The following is a 19,371-nucleotide window of genomic DNA, read 5'->3' as shown; positions in this document are numbered from 1 at the left end:
GTCGTTGGTCGGGCAAGCAAAAGCCCGCCCCCTCCAAACCTGAAGATAAACCATCCAAAGCCTGAAGGTGCGCCCCCACCCATAACTGGGGTGGGGGGACGTCTTCGCCGGTTCCCGGATCCATGGCTTTCCAGAATCCCGGACAAATGGGTTTGCGAAGTCATAAGGTCAGGGTACAAGATCGAGTTTCGATCTCTCCCACCGGCGCGATTCTTCCCTTCCAATATCCGACTATCCGCAGATCGTTTAGAAGATCTGCGGAGAGCAGTCACAGATTTACTACAACAACGGTTTCAAGGGTTTTATTCAAACCTGTTTACAATACCCAGGAAAGAGGGCAAAGTGCGTCCAATTCTGGACTTAAGAGCACTCAATTCTTTCGTCAACATAAGAAGATTCAGAATGGAGTCCATTCGCACGGTAGCAGCCTTCCTGCATCCAGGGGATGTCCTAGCGTCCATAGACATCAAGGACGCCTATCTTCACATTCCCATTTTCGCAGGACATCAGCGGTTTCTACGCTTTTCCGTAGAGGAGAACCACTATCAGTTTGTGGCGTTACCTTTCGGTCTCGCCACGGCTCCGCGGGTCTTCACAAAGGTGTTGGCCCCAATGTTGGCACTTCTGCGCCAAAGAGGTATATCGATCCTTGGTTACCTAGACGATCTTCTGCTTCATGCAGAGTCTCCTCAGACCTTGCTACAAAACATAGAAATTACTATGATTTCTTTACAGGAATTCGGGTGGCTGGTGAACCAGCAAAAGTCATTTCTGGTTCCCACCCAGAGGCTCGAATATCTGGGTCTAATTCTAGACACAGTCAGGACGAGAGTTTTTCTTCCGGTAGGGAAACTCCGAAAGATTCAATCAGCAGTCCAGTTGTTACTGTCCAACAGCTGGTCTTCCCTTCGGACTTGCATGAGGGTTCTGGGGTTGATGGTGGCTTCGTTCGAAGCAGTCCCATTTGCCCAGTCCCATACCCGAATTCTTCAGCAAGAGATTCTTCTCAGATGGAATCGGAATCCGGAATCCCTGGACAATCAGATCCGATTGAGCAAACAGACCAGAGAGTCTCTGGTCTGGTGGCTTCGGTCTCCGATGCTCAGCCAGGGAAAGTCATTTCTGCCAATATATTGGACGATAGTGACCACGGATGCCAGTCTATCCGGATGGGGAGGAATTCTCGGTCAGTTATCTGTCCAGGGACTTTGGTCCCCGGAAGAATCCAGGTTGCCGATAAATGTATTGGAACTGAGAGCGATCAGTCTGATTCACTGGACCGAGCAGCTCCAGGGCAGCCCGGTTCGGATCCAGTCGGACAATGCCACGGCCGTGGCTTATGTCAATCACCAGGGGGGCACCAAGAGTGTCCGAGCGGCCAAAGAAGTGGCTTGCATTCTTCGCTGGGCGGAACGATTTGTTCCAGCAATCTCTGCGGTGTTCATTCCGGGGGTGGAGAATTGGCAGGCAGATTATCTCAGCCGTCAGACCCTGGATCAGGGGGAATGGTCCCTCCATCCAGACGTTTTCCACCAGTTGTGCCTACGGTGGGGCACCCCGGATGTGGATCTGTTGGCATCACGATTCAACAGGAAAGTTCAGAGATTCGTGGCTCGCTCCCGCGATCCTCTAGCAGAAACCGCAGACGCACTGATCGCCCCGTGGGGCAATACCAGCTAATATATGCCTTCCCTCCTCTCGCGTTACTGCCAAGACTTCTTCGCAGGATAGAGGAGGAAGGAATCCCAGTAATCCTGGTAGCTCCGGACTGGCCTCGTCGAGCTTGGTACGCCGACATGGTCAGACTGGTGGCGGACGTCCCGTGGAGACTTCCTCTCAGGGAGGATCTACTGTCTCAGGGACCGATCTTCCATCCTGCTTTACGATCGCTGGCTTTAACGGCCTGGCTATTGAGACCCAGGTGCTGAAGGACAAAGGTTTGTCAGCTTCAGTTATTCCTACTCTAGTTGAAGCAAGGAAAGCGACTTTCAGAAAGATTTATCATCGCACATGGAAGTCCTACATTGCATGGTGTGAACCTTTGGGGTTCCGTCCTCGGTCTTATTCGATTAGTCGAATATTGGCTTTTCTGCAACAAGGGGTTGAGCAGAAACTGGCCTTGAGTACTATCAAGGGTCAGGTCTCAGCATTAGCCATCTTCTTTCAGAAGCCTTTGGCTACTCATTCCTTGGTGCGGAACTTCATCCAGGGGGTGCGACATCTGGCTCCGCCAGTGCACGCGCCGTTACCCCCCTGGGATCTTAATTTAGTGTTGTCGGTTCTTCAGAAACCTCCCTTTGAAGATATTAGGGAGATTCCTCTACCTACGTTGTCCCAGAAGGTGGCCTTCTTGGTGGCTATTACTTCTGCACGCAGGGTGTCAGAACTGGCCGCATTATCTTGTCGTTCACCATATCTGGTGGTTCATAGAGATAAGGTGGTTCTTCATCCGAATCCATCCTTCCTACCAAAAGTGGTTTCAGAATTTCATCTGAATGAAGAAATTGTATTACCTTCCCTGTGTCCTAAGCCCAGTCATCCTCGGGAGTTTGCTTTACACTCCTTGGATGTGGTCCGGGCGATCAGGGTATACTTGAAAACGACAGACTCGTTTCGCAAGACGGATTCACTTTTTTGTGATCCCAGATGGACCCAAAAAGGGGTTGCCTGCATCTGCCGCGACCATTTCCAGATGGATCAGACAGATGGTAGTACAGGCTTATTCTATTAAGGGTCGGGAGCCCCCGTTCCCTGTTAAGGCGCACTCCACTCGGGCACTTAGTGCGTCATGGGCCTTTCGCCATCAGGCGTCAGTGGTCCAGGTGTGCAAGACGGCTACCTGGTCGTCGGTGCATACCTTTACTAAACATTATAAAGTTGATGTAATGGCATCGTCTGATGCCTCGTTTGGCCGCAAGGTTTTGCAGGCCGCAATTTGAGGAGACCAGTGGTCTACCTCGAGGGTTTTTTCCGTTGGAAAATTTTTCTTTAGTCTCATTCTTTGTTTATAATGAGCCTTTAAAACTTCTAGTTTGGCACCAGTTGGGCCTTCTAGATTGGATTTGATTTTGTCAATCCCACCCCTCATTTGTGGCACTGCTTCTGGATGTCCCAGCTCTTGAGAATCAAGAAGACTACGTCTGTCAATGAGCGATAGAGAAAAATGGATTTTTGTAAGATCTTACCGTAAAATCCTTTTCTCTTAAGCTCATTGACAGACGTAGTACCCGCCCCTCTATCATTGAGTTGGGTTGGGTTAAATTCTCTGTACTGCTTTAAAACAGAACTGATTCCCTGTAGCAGAGAGAGGGAGGATATACCCTCAGGGACTGCCCCTAAGGTGGAGCCAGAACGTTTTGTCTTTCTGCCTAGTCCTACTCCTGCGGAGACAACATAACCCAGCTCTTGAGAATCAAGAAGACTACGTCTGTCAATGAGCTTAAGAGAAAAGGATTTTACGGTAAGATCTTACAAAAATCCATTTTTTATAAAGAAACCATGGGTTCCATTTTAGGTCGAATCATTTTTTAGAATTGGTTATTGTATGATGTAGATTCTCCATGGATCTAATCATTCAAACTTGTTTAAAAAAGATTGGCTCTCTTTTTCGAACCTTGATTTGGAAAGTAAAACAGCCCTAAATTATATTATCAGCCTTACAATTGCCAAAAATAGAGATCTGTCAGTGCCACATGCAAAGTTGTATTTATTAGGAGCTCAGCTACAGCTTTTTACCAGATGGGGTACAGTTTATAGGGAGGATTTTATTGAAGCCATTCTCTTAGATTGTAATTCCAGATATCATTGCAATTAGAAGCCTTATACATAAGATATGGACAGAAATTAGGAAAATTAAGAAATATGGAAGCTATACAATTTATACTGCATTTAGGGAGACTGGGCTCCATTCATGAAGCTGTATTTTCCTCTTTAAAATTTGCGGTAAAATAGTTCATAGCGTTTTTCCAAAACTTTTAGCAAATCACAGAAAAGAAAAAACGCTACTAAAATACCGCACGCAGTATTGAAATGTGCGTTATTTGTCTCATGCAATATCCAGTGAGATGAATAAAGTAGAGAAGGATTACAACCCCTATCAGTTTTTATTGCTAATAAAGAGGTAAAATGGTTTAAACCATATAAATATATACCAAATCACTAAGTCAGTGTGGTCCCTGCAGCAAATGTATTAATACAAAAGGGAAAAGCTGACTGGAATACCAGTCAAAGTGAAACTGCTTTCACAGGACACACTTGACGTATCAAAAACAAATACATTAAATTTAATTTAAATGTAGATACAATGTAAATGCAAAATATCTTTATAAACATCTAATATTGAAATATGAAAATAACATAAAAAAATTACAAACATTTATAAATCTTCTTCTTCCGCCAATAAAAAAGACAACATTGTCTTGGAGTTTCATTTAATAAATGTAATGGGGTAGATTTACTAAAGAGACATAGACTGAGCACTTTGCAGTTACTTCAAAGCTTAGTAAATGAGGGGAGCTCTGCTGACATCCATTATCCAATCATGTGCAAGCCAAAATGGAGGTTTTTTTTTTTCTTGCATGTGATTGGGTATTCTTTTGTGAAGTAAAGTAAGGGAGGGTTATAACCCCTGTCAGTTTTTTTTTTTTTCAGCTGTCCCATTGGGGATATTTAGCTTCACTTCCTTTAGCATATTCAAAACAGGAAGTGAGAGGAAATCCCTACAAATTAAAGGAATATCTTGGGACCCCCAGGTCACCAGACCCAGTGCAAAATGTATAGTGCAAAAAAGAAGGGCTGGCCTGTAATTAATCACAATTGCTGCACCTGAGGCTCCCTGAATACTGGGAGAAAAAAGTTATGCAATAAATATAAAGTGCGCTGTTGTAAATAAAAATGAAGTGTAAAATAAAACGTTTATAACACATAAAATTGACAATATGTGTTACCATATATGGCTTAAGGTGCAATAAAGTGCATATGTAAATAAAAGGTTAACAGTAAAGTCTATAGGAAGTGATAAGTTCAAACGATGACAACTTGATCAGTTTCAAAGTGCTACATGCATCAGCAATGTGCTGAAAAGAGTTGAATTGGCTGCTTACCAGACCCAAAATGGTCAATGCGCCTGTAAACTAGTATGGGATGAATCCAAGGACCAAAAGCCGAGCAAAGTCTCCAGGGTCACAAATGGATGTATATAGTAGAGAAGGAAGGACTGATGGTGCATTATCCCTTGTAAAATCGTATTTATTAAATAAAAAACACTTACAGACTGGATGTAGCATGATTCTCGTGGTAGCACGGCCGCCTGCAGTGCGGGCTGACATCACGGCTGTCTCCACCGACGTGTTTCCCCTGATTAGGCATCAAACCCAGTTCAGCTCCAATCCCAGTTCACGCCTAATCAGGAGAAACGCGCCGGGTGGAGACAGTATTGACGTCAGCAAGAATCGTGCTACAACTCCCATTCTGTTTGTAAGTGTTTTTTATTTAATAAATACTATTTTAAAAGGGATAGTGCACTATTAGTTGTTTCTTCTCTACTATATACAGCCATTCGTGACCCTTGAGACTTTGCTTGACTTTTGGTCCATGGATTCATCCCAGTTTAGAGGCACATTGACCTTTTTGGGTCTGGTAATCAGCCTTTCAGAACATTGGTGATGCATGCAGCACTTTGAAACCGATTAAGTTGTCACCGTTTGAACTTATCATTTCATATGGACTTTATTATTAACCTTTATTTACATATGCACTTTAGCACCTTAAGCCATATATGGTAACACATATGTAGCACCCTCCTAGGTAGGTGCTAGTGAGAGAGTATAGTTTTTGGCTCTGTCTGCCTATCAGATGAGCTGCAGGCAAATCTATATTGCTTTCTGCCTACCAGAGAGCAAGATCTGTGAGTTAGGTCTGCTCATGGTGCTCCGTGTGATTCATCTGGTCTAGGGAGTATTTCACACTGGTCCAATGGGGAGGCATATTGGACAGTAGAGGAAATCTGAGCAATGGTTACACAGGCTTTGATACAGCCCCAGTAATTGGCACAGACTGATTGTCTTGGTGCATTCTGGGGTGTAGTATAAAAGCCAGGAGCACATGTGTTGCAGGGTCTTCAGCTGGAAAGCAGAGTCCTGGAGGGAGGGTGGCGGCTGCCTCCTCCTCTGTAACAGTGGCACACAGTCACATGCAGTCGGCCTGAGGACCAGAAGGAAGGAGCTGAACCCAGAGGTCCATGAGAGCTGACCGGAGGGGTAGAGACACTGGGGACCCTCAAAAAACAGTATCGGGAGTACAGGGAATCGTGTCTAAGGGCCTGACCTGAGGGGGGCCACCCCGGTGTAGGATAGTCAGAGGACAGGTGTCAGCAGTTGGAGTGAAAGGGGGTACTAGGTGTGTATCCTGAAGATAATTCATCCTAACAAGTCATCTGCATAGAGGCTTAACCCTAAATTCATCTAAGTGGCAAGGTGAATCAGCAGCCTGGCTGCATCTTCAGACAGGAGTCCTCATCTATTGTGAATAGTTCAAGTTGGAGTATCCCACTCTTCCCTTCTCCCTTCCCTAATTTAAATAAAACCACAAAAACAACTACATCCCCTATACTTTTCATTGACTGAGCCAGAGAGTGAAGAGTTAAATTGTGCATGCAGCAGTTGCTATTGGTAACCCGGGGAGATCTCAAGGTGAATAATTTAGCAGTCCTCAAGGGGGCTACACATATTTTCAATGTTATGTGTTATAAATGTTTGATTTTCCACTTCATTTTCATTTACAACAGCACAATTTAGATTTATTGCACCAGAACCAGTGTCCCCATTGCAAGATTTCCCCTCTATTACATTTCTGGGGACAGCCCAAAATGTGTGATTTTCTTTTAATTTCACTTTCAATGATAATGGTAAACAGGACTAACAGAGAGGGTGAATCTCCCTAATGGGGACACAGACAGCAATAAAATGGACATGAGTGCTAATCCATCTCCACTGTGTCCAAAACTAAAAAAAAAAATGTTTGCCATTAGGAATTCATTAAAGTGTTTGTTGCCCTAAAAAAATAAAATAGAGATTTCCTTTTCAACAGAATTAAACAGCACAGTGCTGGCACTGTCTGTCTAACCTGTCCATTTGGAAACTGTAAAAAAAACCTGGCTGATCCTGCCACTTCCTGTGTCCCCCTCTGTGTGCTGACCACGATAATCATGGCTAATGTGCCCTGACTACCGTTGTCTGCCTGCGTGCCTCCATCATCTGCCTGCCTGCTTCCCTCATCTGCTGTGTCTCCTCTCTGCTCTCCCCTCCCCCCGGCTATTATATTTTTACATTCCTGGACCACTACTTTATTAACTCATGCATTTAATTATTTATTTTATTTTTGTGAATTGAATTTAATGCAGTTTAATGCGGTATTTACTGAGCAGTTTGAACCTTTTGAAGTAAATACCGCAAAACGGCATAGTGAATTGACAGTTTCAGCATCATGTGCGATATTTAGGCAAAATGTGTCTAATCACCGAAATACCGCATACAATGTGCTTTAGTGAATGGAGCCCAATATTTGTTATGTGGAACTGGATAAGCTGAAAGAATTTGGTTTCTGGCACTGGATGGGGATTCAGTTGTAGAGGTCTGTATGTGAATAGAAGTTATACTGAGGCCTACTTTGTGTATTGTACTTTGATATGTTGCTTTGATTTATTTAATTACTGAAATATAACAATAGTTTGTGTAATTGTATAAACCGAATAATAAAGATATGTAAAAAAAAACATTGTAGAAGCATGATAAAAATATGGCTTATGAGGTAACTGTTCTATTTACAAAGCAACTTTTGACCCAAAGGCATCCATTAAGATCTTCTTGTGATTGGCCAGAACCATACTAAAATTGTGCACAGGGTACTATATAACTAAAGGCGGGTCCTGCTTAGATTGACCACAAATATGCCCTGTTATGCATAACATGCCTGGCCTCAGTTCAGCACTTGTTTTAACCACACAGTTTGGATGTACAGTGATTTAGACCTTGTGCAAAACAATACATTGTATTCCTCATGTACTAAAAGTAATTTCTTTATTATTTTGCCATCATAGGCTTAAGAAATGCAATTAGATAATCAAAAGAGAAGCCTGTCTCCTTTCGGAAATTTTCTTGCCTTTAGACTATGATCTATTTGGTCTATTCACAAATCTGGAGCCTGCTTTCTTTCAGTAATAAAAGAAAAGACATGATAAAGTAACATAAACCGCATAAATAAGAGACGCTCATGTAAATGATTATGTTTCTAAATATTGGCAAAAGTTGCGAAAGAACATTTTCATTAAGCCTTACCCAGAGTCTGTCATTCTGTAAATCTATAATACTTGCCTTGAGAAAGTGTTATCAATTGTAGACAGAACAAAGAACAGCTCATCCCACCATAGAGTATGTCCTCCAGAACCATTGTAATATAAATATAGGCCTGGAACAATAAGGGAATGATTTGTAGCAAGAGGCTTTTAAAAACAAATCTCAAAACTGTTAAAATATCAGTCAAGTATGCTAGCAAATTTTTGAAGAAATCTTACAAAAACAAGATTATTACCATGGATATTTGCAGAACAAAAAAAAAAAGTATTGATTTATTCTCATTTTTTTTTCTGTTAAAATAAATGCCTTCTAAATATTTCAATATTTCTTTGCACAAGTGCTTTAACCCTTCAGAAACCAAGCTGAGTGTGTTTAATTGAAGACTTATTTATGCCCCAGTGATAAAGGCTTCTGTGCTCCATATTGGGTGTTCTACTTGACATACTAATGGTTAGGACATGCAATGGCCCCCTTTTATAGTCCCTCATCGTAAAAGAGAAGTATGGCCAAAGCTTTTTGCCCATACTTCTCTTCTGAGTCACAGGAGTGCACTTAGTTTTACACTCCTGTGACCTACAGCGGGCTGACCTTAAAATAATATCAAGATCCACCTAGATGCCTTATTGGCAGCTGGCTCAGCCTTTCAGCATGCTGCCGAGAGCCAGAGTCAGACACTCCCACCCCTCCCCAACCTATCGATCCAGTGAGCGCTGGAAAGGCAGAGCAGAAAGTGGTGACTGACCGTCACCTCTCTCTGCTCAGAGGGAACTGAGTACGAAGTGTTTAGAGGTCATGTGATCGCTCAGTTCTCAACCCTAGAGCCAGTAGGGAACAGCTGCAGCATCACAGCAATTATACAGCCACAGAGGTGATTATTTGTTTGCTTTTTTTTTTTTTAATTCCTAAACTTTTGGATACATGGCTTGATGTTTCTCTCATTTAGCAAGCTGGAGAAAATCAACTAGTTGTCCCATTCATAGTAAAAAGCATACATGGTGGAATCTCCACTTCTGGCTGTTGTATTTAGCAGCTGTGGCACCCACAGCTTCCTGAATACAGTAGTAGTGCCAAACAGGCTGTATCTTATAGGATGCAGTCACTGCTCAGCTGATCATTTTTCACACGGATCAGTTGATTTTTAAACCTACCTTTGTCCAGCTGGATGATGCTAGTTGGGCCAACCGTGGCTCTAGTTTCAGCTAATTTAGATGGAATCTGCCAAAATGTAAACCACCAGCCTTACTCTGAAGCTATCTGATAAAGTATAGTGGTTGTTTAACCACTTCAATATTGGGTACTTTTACCCCCTTCCTGTCCATGCCAATTTTCAGCTTTTAGCGCTGTCTCATTTTGAATGACAATTGTGCGACCATGCAACACTGTACCTAAACAAAATTTTTAGAATTTTTTCCCGACAAATAGATCTATCTTTTGGTGGTATTTGATCACCACTGGGTTTTTTCTTTTTTTGCTAAATAAATAAAAAAAAATTAACATTTCTTTGTTATAAAATTTTGTAAATAAGTAAGTTTTCTCCTGCACTGACGGGCACGGATGAGGCGGTAAAGACAGGCACGAATGAGGCGGTACTGAAAAGCACTGATGAGGCGGTACTGACAAGCACAGATGAGGCGGCACTGGGGCACTGATGAGGAGGCACTGATGGGCACTGATATGCAACACTGATGGGCACTGATATGCAGCGTTGATGGGCACTGGTAGGCAGCACTGATGGGCACTTATAGGTGGCACTGATGAGCAATAATGGGCTTTGATGGGCAGCACTCATGGGCACTGATAGATGACACTAATAGGCAGCAATGATATGGAGGCACTGACAGGCATTACTAATGGGCACTGATTGGCATCCCAAATAGGCACTGATTGGCATGATTGATGAGCACTAATTGGCATCCCTGGTGGCCACAGGTTGGCATGCCTGGTGGGCTCTAGTGGGCATCTCTGATGGGTCTGCACTGATAATCAATGCCCTGATTATCAGTGCAGACCCTCTTTCAGGAGAGCCGATCGGATCTCCTCTACTCGCGCCTTGTCAGCGCGACCTGAGGAAATCCGTTAAACGGCACTTCCTGGTTACGATGGGACCAGCTGTGATTGGACACAGCTGATCACCTGGTAGGTACGTCATAAGCTCTTCTTGGGATCGTTGATGCGGTGTGTTAGAGTGACAAACCACACCACCGATCGCCGCTCTGTGCGCCACTTATCTTGCTGTACATCATATGAGGCCCAGTCAGGATAACTTAACCACTTTGTTGCCGTCATTCAAGAAAGCACAAACCTTTTTTTTTTTTTCTTTCTTATGTCAACTACCAATTTCATCAATTCACCATTTAATGGAGGTGAACAAAGGAAGATGTGTTTGAGTGGCAGCCTTGATTCCTTTCAGAAATACAGTGGAGAAATTGGTGTTCACACAGAGACAAAAAAAAACTGAAAAAAGAAAACGAATGCAGTCGCTACATACATCTAAGGCCAATACTGAATAGTTACTTTGTCAAATCTTTTTGCTATCACACCTGAAGGTTTTGCTGTATTATTCCATTGTGAACTCATTCCAGTTCTTCCCTCTACAGAGAAGTGTTTAAAAGAACAAAATTGTAAATCGGAATATTAACAGTACCACCCCTCTAATCATTCCGATGTTTAAGCAACCTATCTAAGGGCAGACATATATCTCTCTTCTTTAGTCCATAACCAGTGGACAGCCTTTTTAGCTACCATAAGCCTAAAGTAAAAGAGTATGTCCAGGCATTACCTAAATTTATACCTAAACCTCCCTCTTTGCAGTAAAGAAATTCAATGTATGCATGTCGATAGGAGTGATGTAAATGGGTGGAAGGAATTCCATAGTCCAGCAGGCAGGGCTGATAATGTTGGTCAGGATTTCAGTGTAGAAAAGGCACAAACTAGAAGTTGGCAGCATGCTGGATTTCTGGCAGATCAATGAGTATTTTCCTGTACTTGTAGTGTTTTAACAGCTTTAATACTGGGCACTTTCACCCCCTTCCTGCCCAGGCTAATTTTCCACTTTAGCGCTGTCGCACTTTGAATGACAATTGTGCGGTCATGCAACATTGTACCCAAATGAAATTTGTTTTCATTTTTGGAGACAGAGCTTTATTTTGGTGGCATTTAATCACCACTTGTTTTTTTTTTTTTTTTTTTTTTTTTTTCCTATTTGCTAACAAAATGAAAAAAGACATAATTTTGAAAAAAAAAAAGAAAAGTTTTTCTTAGTTTTTGAAAATGTTGTTAATAAGTAATTTTTCTCCTTCACTGATGTGCGCTGATGAGGCTGCACTGATGGGCACCAATGGGTACTGATTAGATGGCACTGGCGGGCACTGATGAGGAGGCACTAATATGCAGCACTGATGGGCCCTGATAGGCGACACTGATGAGCAGGCACTGATGGGCACCAAAAGGCATCACTGCTGGGCACTAACTGACATCACTGCTAGGCACTGTTGGGGCTACACTGATAGTCAAGGCAATGATAATCAGTGCAATGATTATCTGTGCAGGTCTCTCCTTTCAGGAAATGCCGCTGATCGGCTCTCCTCTCCTCACACACTGTCAGTGTGAGGAGAGGAAAACTGATAACCAGCATTTCCTTGTTTACATGTGATCAGCTGTGATTGGACACAGCTGATCACATGGGTAAAGCACCTCAACATTGGCTTTTTACCGAGATCAGGAATACGCCATGTCCTAGGGACACAGCATGCCGCCTATCTGTGGCGGGTGTGAGACGACGTCATATGATGTAGTTCCAGAATGACAGAGCCACCTTGCACCTGTCATTTTACTATATGATGGGCTGGAGGTGGTTACAGGGATAGAAATTGGGAAATTGTGCATGTATTTTTTTTGCGTAAACATTGTGACAAACCGCCACTGTCAGTTGTGGATGGAGTGTATCTGCCGCTTAGGATTTTGCGATTGATGATGTAAATGAGTGGCAGTTGAAGATTTGTAGCAGGCTGCTGGGGGTTTATCACTGACCACACCTTGTTCCCCACCTGGGGTATAATTCGTCTTTTCCTGTGTTAATGTTTGGCTGCTGGGAAAGGAGAAAACCAGGCTGTGAGGTAACCTGTCTGCAGGTCTGAAGGAGACCCAGTGAGGTCTATTTACTAGCCAGGAAGATTAAAGTGGATGTAAACCCTCACATATACCCAGTGAAGTGAACAGCCTCAGATGATACACAGAGATGAAACAAATCTCACTAGATACGTTTTACATGTATATCTGCTGTCTTTACCTTTCTACACTGTTTAGAAAGTGAACATTGTATTAGAATTTTTTCTTCCTGTTCCAGCAGTTGGGTGTGGAGTCTTGGCATACACTGTGTGACAACTGATTGGAGGAAAGGCACCCTCCCCCTCCTCCACATAGGAAGCATATGTACACCCACCCCGACACAAATTTCCAGCTGCTTTTATCCCCTGTGTCGGAGAACTTGTCAGAAGTTATGCTGATAACAGAGGAACGGAGCAGCAGAAAGACATGGGACTTAGGGTTTTGGAGAGAGATAAGTAAACACTAGATATATGTGCCCAGGTCAAATTTCATGAATGGGGTTTACATCCACTTTATTAACCGTTTTCTGCCGGGCTTATATTTTGGACTGTAATGCTTACCCCTGCAAGGGAAGCGTCTTGTTTTTCTGAAAAAACACTGAACAATAAACACAGGCAGGAAGCCGTTAAACCTATTGGTGCATGAAATCCCTGTCTGCGAACTCTCCACTTGAAGCTGAACCCCATGGCATATACTTCAAGCGATTATGGTAAAGGAACCCGGGAAAAAACAGTATGCTGATGTACAGTCATTCTATGACAGATATGTAGCACTGGCAACACTCCTCATACCTGTAATATGCTCATGATCCCTACACAGCAGTCTTAGTTGTTAACTTTATTATTTTTAGAAGTGCTTTTCATTGGCTGCCATTGGAAAGAAACGATAATTTTACTAAATTATTCCTTATTATAGGTTATTAAAAAGGTCTTTTCTTGACTAACAGTAATAGAAGACTGATTGCATTGTTATTTCACAAGTTCAATTTAAACATGTATCTTAAAGTGAGTCATGGAGAAGTCTAATTATACTTGTATTAAAAGACCTTTTGATTGTGTAAATTGTAGCAATAGAACTATTAATGCAAATAAGATTTTACAAAAGGCTTTGTTGTAGCAAATCCTATCTTGAACAACAGTAGAAAGACATCAGGTGCCTTACTTGTTCTGCCTCTGCATTTTCCTATTACTTCTCAAAAATTGAAGCGAGAAAATACATTTGGAAGGGTAAATTGTGAAATGCAAACTTGCCCAGTCAGGGCCTAGACTGGAAATCAACAGCCGTGCTTCATAATACTCACATTAAACTTCTGTATTATCTGTTTTGGCAGCACAAAAGAGATACTTCGAAGATGACCAAATATGTGGAGCTTGTTATTGTGGCTGATAATCGTGAGGTAAGAAACAAATATTTGACAGCTTTTCCTTTTTTCATCTGGTTTTATATGGTCCAGGAAGAGCAAAGCTTGTCCTTTGGGTCACACGCTTGTGTTTAATCAAAGTGAAGTTCTATCTAGACAGCAAGTAAAATCATTGGTGAACTCTTGATGATAGCCAAGACATATTGCAGAAATATTCTTTTTGCCTTTCTAAGGCATTTACTGTATATTATATATTTTAGCCAGATAAAACAATTTCCCAAACTGTTTCTAGATAGTAGTTTAGTCAATTGTCCTTTTCATGCTACAATGTGTGGGCAAAACTGTAGTGGACTCAGTAAGTGGGTAATGTTCCAGACTCAGCAGGAGGCTAGATTTTCAATTATGGTACTGGCTGCAAAGGCACTCAGGAGATGGCAATGGAGGCAACTAGAGTTCTAGAGAAATACAAGCATTACAGTTATGCTGGCCACACACATAGAAATATTCAAACAATTTCAAGTTGTTAAAGGGATATGGGCACCAACATAAAAAAAAAAGTAGTTTCACTTGTTTTAATGGAAACAATGGGTAATTGGCTGTCCTTATCTTACAGTACTATCTCTTATTATCAAAAGCTCTAGGTGAAATTAGTTGAAATTGGTTTGATTTCAAAAGCCCCATGTTTGAATATAGTGTATGCTTAAAGGATAAGTTCACTTTTACAAAATAAATAAATAAATGCACATTTTTTTTTTTTGCAGGTAGAAAAAAAATATGCATTTATTATTATTTTTGTTAGGTCAGCAGATCATGGGTGTAATGCCACGGCCCTGCAGACAGTCTGTGTAGCTATCTGCCCATACCTCCGATATGAGCAGGCAGTTTCTGAATGAACAGAAGCTTGAATAACTACCTAGAGCGCTCTACAGCGCCCTGGTAGTTAACTGAGAACTATAAGCCGACAAAGGCTGTGGGTATATGTAGTTTATTGATTCACAGGGATCTGTAAATAAATGACACGGCCGTGTGGGGGCGGAGCCCTGCACAGCCATGCTCTTTGAATTGTGTCCCCTATTGGAGGGGTAAGATACTCAGCTTCCTGTCACAAGGGGGAGGGGTATGATGCTGAACAAATTACATGTTACAACCTAAATACGAGTGTAACATGTAACTTGTTCAGAATAGACGTGCATGATGAAAAAAATTGTTATGATTCGTTAATCTAGTTACAGTATTTCGTTTAGTTAAATTCGGTTAATTCGTTCAATTCGTATTCAGGATTTGTATTTGGAATTTATATTCGGAATTCGTTTTATGTCTTTTTCTAATTTTCTTTGAATTTACCGTTTTTTTTCCGATTCAAAAAGTTTGAATCGATAAATTTTGAAGCCATTGAGTCCTTTCAAAATTGAGTCGTGACCTATAAACTGTACAATTCTTTTAGGTGGAGGGAAGTAAACATAATAAAACAAAATAATATGGTTGCATTAGTGTGCACACACTTAAACAAATACTTTGTTGAAGCACCTTTTTATTTTTTTTACAGCACTCAGTCTTTTTGGGTATAAGTCTATTAGCATGGCACATCTTGACTTGGCAATATTTGCCCACAATTCTTTGTAAAAGTACTCCAAATCTGTCAGATTGCAAGGGCATCTTCTGTGCGCAGCCTTCTTCAGTTCACCCTACAGATTTTCAATCGGATTCAGGTCTGTCCTCTGGCTGGGCCATTCCAAAACTTTAGCCCTCTTCTGGTTGATCTATTCTTTTGTTGGTTTGGATGTATGCTTTGGGTCATTGTCAGGCTGAAGGACGAAGTTCCTCCTCATGTTCAGCTTAAAGCAGAAGCCTGAAAGGTTTGTGCCAATATTGACTGGTATTTGGAACTGTTTATAATTTCCTCTACCTTGACTAAGGCCCCTCTTCCAGCTGAAGAAAAAACATGCTTCAGCCCCGGTTCACATTAGTGTTCACATTAGTGCAATCGCAGAGATCGCATGTAATTCGGAGCGCACTGCTCCAAAAATTCCATGCGATCTCATGTGCGGTGCAAATTTCCGCCATACAGTTTGTATGGCTGAATTCGCACTGCATCCGCACTAAACACACACATGACCCTTTTTTTTATCCGCAGCAAAATCGGATCGAATAGTGGTTCACACTAGTGCGTTCCGATTCTGTGCAAACTTGCAGATCGCACTGCGATATGCGATCGCAACTGGGGGTGTCGTTAATTTTTAATTGACACCCCTTGCATATCGCAAATGGCAGTGTGAACTGCCAGGGGTCCGAATGCGATGCAGGATCCCGCTGCATATTCGCAGCGTTCCCACATCGCACAAATGTGAACCCGGACTTACTGTGGGTAACGTTTTCTTTTGGTGATGTGCAGTGTTGTTTTTGCGCCAAACATATCTTTTGGAATTATGGCCAAAAAGTTCAACCTTGGTTTTATCAGACCATAACACATTTTCCCACATGCTTTTGGGAGACTTCAGATGTAATTTTTGCAAAATGTAGCTGGGCTTGGATGTTTTTCTTCCTGAGAAAAGGCTTCTGTCTTGACACTCTGCCCCATAGCCCAGACATATGAATAATATGGCAGATTGTTGTCACATGTACCACACAGCCAGTACTTGCCAGATATTCCTGCAGCTTCTTTAATGTTGCTGTAGGTCTCCTGGCAGTCTCCCTGACCAGTTTTCTTCTTGTCTTTTCATCAATTTTGGAGGGACGTCCAGTTCTTGGTAATGTCACTTTTGTTGTGCCATATTTTCTCCACTTGATGATTGTCTTCAATGTTTTCCATGGTATGTCTAATGCCTTGGAAATTCTTTTGTACCCTTCTCCTCTCTGTGGATCACTGCGTTTTCTGTAGGATGCGACTAAGAAAATGTCAGGAAAGACCTACTAGAACAGCTGAACTTTATTTAGGGTTACAGTAATCAGAGGCACTTCAAATGATGGCAGGTGTGTACTGAATACTATTTAACATGAGTTTGAATGTGATTGCTTAACCACTTTGCCGCTGCTCACTGGAGCTCTACTGCGGCAAAGTGGCTCGATAACGTCTGGCGACGTAGACCTACATCGCCAGACATTCCCCTCTCTCGGCGGCGGCGCGTGCACCGCCGGAAGCTCGCTCCCGCTGTATTCAGTCACAGCGGGAGTCGGGCCAGGGGAGGAGCGGCGGCGATCGCCGCTGCTCCTCCCCGATCGTCTGGGAATCGAGTGTGGAGATCCGCCTGCTTGTGTAAACACAAGCGGGCGGATCTCCTAAGTGACAGGCAGGGTCAGATTGCAGGATTCAGCATAGCTGAACCTGTGATCTGTCCTTGTGTCACATAGTCCCCTCCCCCCACACACGTCTAGTAAGCACCAGGCATACATTAACCCCTTGATCACCAATACAAATTAACCCCTTCCCTGCCAGTGTCATTTTTACAGTAACAGTGCATATTTATAGCACTGATTACTGTAGTAATGTCACTGGTACCCCCAAAAGTGTCAAAAATGTCAGTCAAGGGTCCGATCTGTCCGCCGCAATGTCGCAGTCCGGCAAAAAAAATCGCAGATCGCCGCCATTACTCGTTAAAAAAAAAACACCAAAAACGACAGAAATCTTTCCCTTAGTTGGTAAACGCAATAACTTTTGCGCAAACCAATCAAAATACGCTTATTGCCATTTTTTTTTACCAAAAATATGTAGCAGAAAACAAATTGGCCTAAAATGATAAAAAATTTAGATTTTTACATTTTTTTTTGGGGGGGTGGGGAATTTCATATAAAAAAATGTGAAAAATATTGTTATTTTTTTCAAAATTGTCGCTATTTTTTTGTTTATAGCGCAAAAAGTAAAAATCGCACAGGTGATCAAATACCACCAAAAGAAAGTTCTGTTTGTGGGGAAAAAAGGACGTAAATTTCGTTTGGGTACGGCGTTGCATGACCGCACAATTATCAGTTAAAGTCGCACAGTGCCGAATCGCAAAAAGTGGCCCAGCAAAATCCTCCGGTGGTAAAGTGGTTAATCCGGAACACAGCTACATCCCAATTATAAGAGGGTGTGCGCACCTATACAACCGTATTATTTTAGTTTATTTTACCCCCCCCCATTTTTCAATTTAGTTGTACAGTTTATAGGTAGCATTAAAGGTGGAAAAATCTCTGAAATTATTAGCTTTGTCTCATTTTTTTACATTACAGAAACCTGACATTTTAACAGGAGTGTGTAGACATTTTATATCCATTGTACAATGGGTATAGAAAAGAATCACCCCCTTTAAAATAATCACATTTTGTTGCTTTGCAGCCTGAAATGAAGACACACCATTTTTGTTTTATTCAGCTGTATTTTCTATTTATTCAGTGCAACTTATGACATCCAAGTGAAAGATATAACACCAACATGTTAAAAAAACAGAATCACTGAGTTGACTGAGTTGGAAAAGGGATCCCCACACACTCACACACACACACACCTAAAAATTATTTTTAAATTCAATTAGGTGTAGCTAATCACCTTCTCAATGGCACACAGAGCCATTTAACTTTTAACATTTAACTGTTATCAGCTGTGGTCATTTTGATTAGCTCAGCATTAAAAGAGCTTTCCTCGAGCATTTCAGTCCCTGCTAGTGCTGCTGAAGCAAACAATCAACTATGGGTGGCAAGGCACTGTCAAAAGATCCCTGGGATAAAGTTGTGGACAGGTACATGTCAGGAGATGGATACAAAAAAAATGTAAACGCTTTAGCAATGCCTAGAAGCACAGTGAAGTGTATTAAGTGGAAGGTATTTGAAAGATGAAAGAGCCAGGAGTAAACTGGTCAAAGAGGCCTACAGCTACTCTGATGCAGTTGCAGAAATTTATGACAAAATTCATTGTGTGCATGTGACAACAGTATCACAAATTCTCCACAAATGAGGCTTGTATGGGAGGGTTGCAAAAAAAAAAAAAAAGCCACCCCTCAAGAAAAGCCACATGCACTTACGACTGAGCTTTGCCAAAATGCACCTTGAAGGCCACATGGAAAAAGGTGTTCTGGTCAGATGAGACTAAAATTGAATTATTTGGCCTCAACACCAAACAATATGTCTGGCAGAAATCCAATACAGCTCACCATCCAAATAACACAATTCACATACAGTTTCTCTGCAACAGGGACTGGAGCATTTGTTAGGTTAGAAGTAAAAATGGATGGGGCAAAATACCATCAAATTCATAAGAAAAACTGCTTTCCTCTGCCAGAAAGGTTTCAATGGGAAGAAGCTTTGCCTTCCAACATGACAATGACCCAAAGCACAATGGGGTGATCCTTTTTCCAACTCCAACTGATTCTGTATTTGAATTTGTTTTATTTTTTTTTACATGTTAGTGTTCTAACTTTTACTTGGATATTATAGGTTGCAATGAGTAAATACAGTTGGATTAATCAAAAAACTGTCTGTCTTCATTTCAGGCTGCAAAGCAACAAAATGTGATTATTTTAAAGAGGGGTGATTATTTTCTATACCCACTGTATAACTGAGAATCAATCAAACCCGATGTAC

The 19,371-nt window shown here is 41.9% G+C and overlaps 1 protein-coding gene across 1 annotated transcript in view; it reads left to right on the top strand.

Annotated features, from left to right (window-relative positions):
• ADAM12 (ADAM metallopeptidase domain 12) overlaps positions 1 to 19,371 on the top strand; it is a 1,097,024-nt gene that overhangs the window by 638,744 nt on the left and 438,909 nt on the right. The window contains exon 7 of the mRNA XM_082269366.1: positions 13,789 to 13,854. Within this exon, the coding sequence (XP_082125492.1) occupies positions 13,789 to 13,854 (66 nt within the window). The remainder of the gene's footprint in view (positions 1 to 13,788; positions 13,855 to 19,371) is intronic.

Source organism: Pelophylax lessonae, assembly GCF_965119305.1.
Source record: "Pelophylax lessonae genome assembly, chromosome: 9".
Lineage (NCBI taxonomy): Eukaryota > Metazoa > Chordata > Amphibia > Anura > Ranidae > Pelophylax > Pelophylax lessonae.
The sequence above is the reverse complement of the archived record's forward strand: the minus strand, read 5'-3'. Positions and strand labels throughout refer to the sequence as shown.